The 8,215-nt window shown below is 39.2% G+C and overlaps 1 protein-coding gene across 1 annotated transcript in view; it reads right to left on the bottom strand.

Annotated features, from left to right (window-relative positions):
- pias2 (protein inhibitor of activated STAT, 2) overlaps positions 1-6,659 on the bottom strand; it is a 28,743-nt gene extending 22,084 nt beyond the window's left edge. The window contains exons 1-4 of the mRNA XM_023286576.3: positions 6,507-6,659; positions 4,890-5,074; positions 2,567-2,654; positions 2,430-2,480 (exon numbers count right to left, since the gene is read on the bottom strand). Coding sequence (XP_023142344.2) covers positions 2,430-2,480; positions 2,567-2,654; positions 4,890-5,074; positions 6,507-6,520 — 338 coding nt within the window. The 5' untranslated portion in view covers positions 6,521-6,659. The remainder of the gene's footprint in view (positions 1-2,429; positions 2,481-2,566; positions 2,655-4,889; positions 5,075-6,506) is intronic.
- Positions 6,660-8,215: the final 1,556 nt, after the last annotated feature.

Raw genomic sequence — 8,215 nt, forward strand, 5'->3', positions numbered from 1 at the left:
ACTTTTTCAGAACATTCTAATATTTTTTAGATGTTTGTGTGGTTTGCTTTATATTGTTAGTGTCTCTGTAACAACACATCGTACTACTGTTTTAGCCAAATCACCCTTAAATAAAACAAGGGATTTGGTAAAATGTTTAAACAATTAAATCAAGCAGGACTGAATGAACAACATAATATGTACAATGAACCAAAAACAATCTGCATAGGGAAATAAAACTATATAATTATATATAAATATTAAAAAAAGTCAGATTGCTGGTGAAGTGACAGTTGACCACAGCAGTCAGTCAAGGAAAGTGAGAGCAGCATACTAGAACACATCAAAATGATTTCCCTGCAGCATCATCAGCTAAAAGCTGGCAGAAACTAGTGGGATCCTTAAAAACCCATATATAGCCCACAGGACATTGGTTAGAGAGTACTGGTTTTTGAAGAAAAGCATTACAGACTGTGAAGAAAAAATAATGCCCTGAAATTTAAATATCATACTCTTGATTGAAGATAAGGGAGTAATACGAGGGTCTCCATAGATTACTTGCGGATGAAAAGTCATTCCTTTGATTTAAAAAAACAAAACCAAGCACCTCACTTGAGCACAAAAATACCAGATCTGGGCTGCAGAAAATGGCAGGTGGTGCTCTGGACTTGAAAAGTCAAAATTATAGTTCCTCTCCAGTCATTAATTCAACCCCTAAACCTCATCTACATGTCAAAGTTACGCATTTTAAAAGTTCAGTATAATAAATATTATCCCTTAATGCCTTAAAATGGTTTAGATATCACTCTATACCATTAACTTATCTAGACAGCGCAGATCTATGAGGTCCCCACTTTTTTTAAAATCCACCCCTCCGCTATTTGCACACTAGCTCACCTACGACTTGGCTCAAATTCTGCAAAACTATTCGACATAAGACAATAGAAGGTTGTAATATTGGAAACTGATTTTGAAGAAGAACACAAATGCATCTCAACTAATTAGAATATGGTGGAAAAGGTTCAATACTTTTCATCAGACATTGTTCAAAGTGAAAACTATATACACCAATCAGCCATAACATTATGACCACCTGCCTAATATTGGGTTGGCCCCCCTTTTGCTGCCCAAACAGCCCTGACCTCTTGAGGCATGGAATTCACCAGATAGACAGCAGATCCTATAAGCCCTGTAAGTTACGAGGGAGGCTTCCATAGATTGGACTCATTTGTCCAGCACATCACACAGATGCTCGATTGGATTGAGATCTGGAGAATAGTCTCCCTATTCCCCAGATCTCAATCCAAGTCAACACCTCAAACTTGGTGTTGTGCTCCTCAAACCATCCCTGAACCATATTTGCTTTGTGGCATGGCACATTATCCTGCTGAAAGAGGTCAAAGCCATCAAGCAATACCATTTCCATGAAAGTGTGTACATATGGTCTACAACAATGCCTCAGTAAGTCGTACGTGTCAAAGTCACATCTACATGGGTGGCAGGACCCAAGGTTTCCCAGCAGAACATTGCCCTAAACATCACACTGCCTCCACTGGCTTGCCTTCTTCCTATAGTGCATCCTGGTGCCATGCATTCCCCAGGTAAGCGACGCACACACACCTGGTCATCCACATGATGTAAAAAACATGATTCATCAGACCAGGCCACCTTTTTCTATTGCTCCATGGTCTGGCTCTGATATGCTCACGTCTACTGTTGCTACTTTTTGCCATGCAGACGGGTCAGCATGGGCACCATGACTGGTCTGCAGCTATGCAACCCCATACGTGATGCATTGTGTATTCTGACACCTTTCTATCAGAACCAGCACAAACTTCTTCAGCAATTTGAGCAACAGTAGCTGGATGTTGGATTGGACGACACGGGCCAGCCTTCCTTGCCATCCACATCAGTGAGCCTTGGCCGCCCATGACCCTGTCACAGGTTCACCATTGTTCCTTCCTTGGACCACTTTTAATAGATACTGACCACTGCAGACTGGGAATACCCTACAAGAGCTGCCGTTTTGGAAATGCTCTGATCCAGTCGTATAGCCATCACAATTTGGCCCTTGTAAAACTTGCTCAAATTCTTACGCTTGTCCACTTTTCCTGCTTCTAACACATAAACTTTGAGGACAGAATGTTCATTTGCTGTCTAACAAAAAAACAAACAAACAAAAAAACTCCCAACAAAACTAGGCTCAGGGAGTGTGGCCATCTGCTTGAGCCAGTATGTGTAAACGCGTGTGCTCGAGAAGTTGTCATTTTCATTAAGGTGGGCTTGGAGTCATCTAGAATACATTTTTTAAGATAGTTCACGTGATTTTAAGGATTTTATACTTTGATTCAAAACAATTGTTCTCAATAAGTACTTCAAATTTTAAATCTGTTAATTAAGGAATTTCATGACCTGTCATGTACAGGTTAGAAAACTCTGAACATTCTCACCTCAGTTGAATCTGAACCATATAGTCCCTTCTGCCACCTGGTAGAAAGTCCCTGTAACAAACAAGACAAAGCATATTTTAATAGGCATGTTTTTATCATAACTGTGGATGAACTGCCATATTAAGAAACAGACCTACCGGGATATGCATACTTCTCGAACTTGTTGTGGTGTCAAAGCAAAGATAAAATATTTTTCTTGGTGGTACCTCTGTGCAGTACTCGCTCCTGAAAACATAAATGATGGCTGGTAGTTACAAAGTGACCCTCCTTAGTGGCATGATTAAAAGCACACTCACACTGGACGTGTACACTACAAAATATTAATAATTTGGTTTAAACCTCGATAATGGAGTCACAGTTTATTATATTTTCAACACATCATGGAAGACAATCAAATGCTGGAATTTTCAATAACAAAAATTTAATACCACAAATGTCATTAATGCACCGTTTGAAATTATGTTTTTTTAAATTACTCTATAAAACAAATACAACATAGTCAAGTCGACCAACTATGCTAATTTCCAGTTAAATGTACATTTGTATCCCTTCATGCCCACCTCTATTTCATACATTCTTCACTATCTATTGGGCTTTGCTATTCATTAAACAGCCAGAGGTTCCACCTCAGGACCCCCAGACAGATCATGGAGAATGACATGGGCCGTTCTATTGGTGCCTCCCATGGCTGGCAATATGATGGGTAAGGCAAACTCACAGCTGGCAGTAGTGCTAAGCCTGATAGAATTTTAAGCACCCTAATTTTCAAAGTGTAATTAATTTAGGTTTTGGCTAGCAGTTACAGGATGTCAGATTAAATTGTCATGTGTGATCAAACATCACATCACAGGTACGTACACAGTCATCACACACAAATCTGTCACTGAGATACCAGTATTTATCATGTATATGGAGGTATGAATATGATGATTTCTCCATGCTCCATGTACCCGCCATGTTCCACATATACTTCAAACCCGCATGACCCTCATACCCAGAATACCAGTGTGAAAGAAAGCACAATGTTTGATCATGCCTACATAAACCATATTGAAATTGTCACTGCACAAAATTGACGAGATGTTTCGTGTTTCGGTGAACAGACAATGAGCTCTGGTCAAACAGAAAGGCCAATGAAAATGTGTAATGTGAGGTAACACTTTGTACTAGATCATTAAAATCACAGTGTATGCAAAATTGTCAAGGCAAGTCCTACTAATATGCTATATGTAAACATAACAGGATACAACCAAACTCTTAGCTTTACATCCATATTGGCTATTTATGTGGATTCATTTACTTTGTACTGTATTGTTTTCAGTTGTGCTGTGTCATAATAGCCTACAGGGCTCAGCTGTTCAGTACTGTTTACAAATGTAACATTGACATTGCTTGGGAATGATAGGATAGAAAATGGTTAAGTTATTAAGTGTTATGTGATAGGCATTGACCAATACGTTTTTCCCAGGGCTGATGTCGATATCAATTATTGGTGATTGAGAAAGGCTGCTAATTGTTATTTGGAACAAACATACACTAAAATTTCTTTATTAACAGCATGTGATACCTCAGAACCTGTCATTTATAACTAAGTTAATTCATTAATAAGGATTACTGTTGCTAAATTTATACATATATTCATTAAATATTATATATTAACAGCACGTGATAGCAGGGAACCTGTCAATCATAATTAGTCTTCATTACTAATAATGATAACTAATAATGATTACTGACACTGAATATGTACAATAGAAACGGGCATGATGAATCTTGAGTGTCATGTGATGCTTAGACACTCTCCTGTTTACTGAGATTAAGATCAACAACAGTTTGTCTCCTGAAGTTCTGTCACTTTTATTGCCCACTAAGGCCCAGATCTTAAAACATTATTATTATTGTTTTACAGACAGTGTTTTGTAATCTCTAATGGGTGACAACTGGTCAGTGAAAATAATACCAATAATGGTAAAAATGCCAAATACCAGTTCAGCTAGTAATTGGTCCATCCCTTATATGTGACCACAGACTTATTAATGTGAAAATTTAAATATTGTGCTTTGATAAAATAGCTCAGACTTCATTATTTCTGAGTTCAATCACACTGCACAATGGCCTGTGGCTGATGCGAGACAAATGCTTAGTTTTCTAGCATTTCCATAATGAGTATGAATATGAGTAACTCATGAATTGCATCTGGGTTTCACACACACATCTACAACTTGAAAGTCAAGCTGGAGATGTGTCCAATACGACATAAACATGGCAATTTCCTTACAGACATATCTTTGCTCACTGTCTGAATGTTAAAAGTATTTGAGTAAGGTCCTTGTATATAATTTGAAAAGTGTTGTGTTGAAACTCTCTATTTATACTGAAAGACAAGACATTTTCGGCAATGTTTCAAAAAGTCTAATAATCATTTTCATCAAACAAAAAGACAAAGAAAACATCACAGACCTAAACTTGAAGGCTTAATTAGAACGTCCAGGACATCATAGAAGGGCAGGGGTTTCATCTGTACATCTGGGTGGACAGGGGGGATGAGAGGGGCTGGCTGCTGGAGGCTCATGCTGGCTTCGGTGTGGTGCCACACAACGTTTTCCCCAGTCAGTAAGCTGAAGTCTTTGTTACAGGACTGACTTCTGTTAATAGAGATGACAGTGGTTTACTGCAACCAGCAAACAACAACAGTAACTTTCTGGTAGCAATACCATGGTGGTGATCTTGGAGAAACTCTGGTCATACAGCTCCTTGATAATGACTCCTACTGCTAAACTGTAGCCACTTTTCAGCATACAAATGCCACAGGAGAAGTTCAGTAAGACTGCTTTTTTGTGCCAAAAAAAGCCCAGTAACATCTAAAAGTTTCAACATCCCTCAACATGATACTATGCCCTAGAATACAACAGAAGAAACAAGATCACAAAAACATGATCCCAGAGGTAGCACTGCTGCCTAAACAACCACAAACCAAGGCCAGTACTAACATTAACTTATTCTAATGATGATCTGACTAGAAACCGCAACACAAACAAGCACCAATTGACGTTGCATTGGACTGTCTTTCTGAAGCCTAGCAAGCCTTGGCTGCATTCAGTTGACTACTCAAATAGGAACACCTAGCCTAGTGCACGGCAAAATGAAAAGAGATTTAAACAATGTAGCCAGCGATACACACAAACCATATGTGTGAGAAGTGGGCATCTAGTGGTTCAGTATGTATCAACATGTCATATCCTGAGGTACAGTCAAGGACCCTGACACACTGCACACACAAACGCAAACTATATACTGGGGCATACTATTTAGAAAAAAAACAATAGTAAAGTTGTATTCATGTTCATTTTATTACTACTGTATTGTGCCTAATTATCTAGACAAACTATACTTTGATGCTTTGGCATTACTGCTTGTTGGAACTGTCAAGCCCCGCCAATTGATCTGAACTGCACTGAGATGAGTTCATTACAAACAGTAGGTGTGGCTCTTGCAATAAACAAGTTATTTACGGAGTTGCAAATATTTAACAGCTTTGCGTCTTGTTGCGTTTGTTTCAATATAAAATATTATTTAGACATTATAAACACTAAGTTGTTAAACACCCCAAAACTAAGTGCAGCTTCAATAAATTGAGATTTTCCAAATCCCGTTAACTTTAGGCTAGTAGGTGCATCCTCGTCTGCCACGATTTTTTTTTTCTTTTTTTACAGAAACAGTTAATATTACGTTAAGGACACTTATCAGATGTAAATACACACGTACTTACAAAATGAGAATGTAAAAACATTAGACGCGTGTACAACAACAACGGATAGCGTGATATGCTCTCAGCGAGTTATTGCTAGAAAACAAGGGACCTATTGGCAACTTGCTAGTCATAAACAGTTAGCATTAAGGCTAAATACTGAAACGTAAATTATGTGATTTGGCAACGCAGATTCTTGACTAACAGTGTCCTCCCGGTGTATCTGCTCAGGGCGCAATTTATCCACAAGTATATTCGTTAAAAGTTATTGTTAAATGTTGTAATGTTAACAGAAGTAAGTCACAATCTGTGTTTTTCTTGTCGCCTACCCGAAAATCCCCATTCTCCGCCATCTTGTTGTTCCGGTCACGCCGCACAGTACGACTACTTCCGGGTGACGCCACAGCCGTACAGTGGCTTATCTGGAACCGCGCATTTCTACGAGTCTCTTTGCTGAGTTTCTACTCGATAGGACTACTTGGTAGCAAATTTGTGAAGAGAGCACAGTCACACTTTGCACGTTTACTTATAGTTTTACAGTATGAAGATAGAAACAGGCACAGTTTTTCCAGAGTTGGCCATTGGAAGCATCTGAGGCAAACCATGTTGTTCCAACTGCACACAAGTATTTAATTTAATTTATTTATTTACTAAAAAACAAGAACAAAAACATTTTTAGTACTATTGCACTGCTAGGTAATCATACAAAATAGACCTTTCCTGATTGCTACTTACCAATGTCCACAATTTTAAAAATGGGCTTTTTTGTAATTCAACAGCAACTCTATCTCTAAAAAAAAACTTGCGGTTTTCCATTTTTATATTGTATCTAAAGTCAAAAACTTTCCTGTAATTTCATTTCAGTTTTATTCATATAGTGCAGATTCATAACTTGCCATCTCACAGCACTTAGCATTATAGGTGTTGACGATACAAATTATAAACAGAGAACAGAAAACCCAACATTCAAGCAAAAAAGTTGCCTTTGGAACCCCTATGAGTGATGGTTGGAAGGAATGAAAAACAAACCCAGAATAGGGAGGAGGAAAAAGAACTCTGACAGAACCATACTCTGGACAGAACCAGGTTCAGGGAAGGTGGCCATCTGCCTTGACTGTCCGATGGGAGTGGGGATGAAGAGGGTAGGGATAGTGGGAGGTGCTTTGGAGTGGGGATATTGTACCAACAGTAACCTAACCCTATCATGTAATTTAAGTTGCTTTAATTTTTACCTATGACACAATTGTGATTGAACTTATCCCAGGAGGAGATGAGTCCTCCTGCAGAGAAGAAGTCCAAAGATTGATGGTATGGTGTTCAGAGAATAATCTGGTTCTGATTTAAAAAACAAAAAAAACTCCTCATGGACTTTCAAAGAAACTGAGCAGACATGGACCTGCTGACAATCAACAGGGACTCTGTGGAAAAGGTCCCTGCCTTCAGGTTCCTACGGACACTTTTTCTGGAAAACTGAACAATAAAGATTCATTGTCTCTAGATGAGTGGATAGATGATATCAGAGGGTTTGTACAAATAACCAGCCGACAGCGGAAGACCACCAGGTGCCACTGGTTACACACACATTGATGAAGATTTCTCCCAGACTGTCAACAGCTGAGCAGCAGTAAAGAGGGTACAACAGTGACTCCACTTCCTGAGGATACTCAGAAAAAACAACCTGCAGGTAAAGCAGCTAGTGTACTTTCACCGCTGCTCTGTCGAGAGCTTGCTGGTGCACTGTACCACTGTGTGGTTCACCAGCTGTTCAGCAGTGGTTAGGAGAGCCCTCCAGAGGGTCACCAACATCGCCCAGAAGATCTTTGTCTGTTCATTGCCTTCTCTGAGGGACTTAATCAGCTCTTCTTGTGTCAGCAGAGCAGCAAACATTCTTCAGGATCAAACCCATCCTGGGCACCATCTGTTTGACCCACAACCCTCAGGTAGATGCTTCAGGTCCATTAAATCATGCACAAACAGACTGAAACACAGCTTCTTCTACTCCAGAGCCATAAGAGCACTTTACTGCCAAATAGTCACA

Source organism: Amphiprion ocellaris, chromosome 6, assembly GCF_022539595.1.
Source record: "Amphiprion ocellaris isolate individual 3 ecotype Okinawa chromosome 6, ASM2253959v1, whole genome shotgun sequence".
Classification (NCBI taxonomy): Eukaryota; Metazoa; Chordata; class Actinopteri; family Pomacentridae; genus Amphiprion; species Amphiprion ocellaris.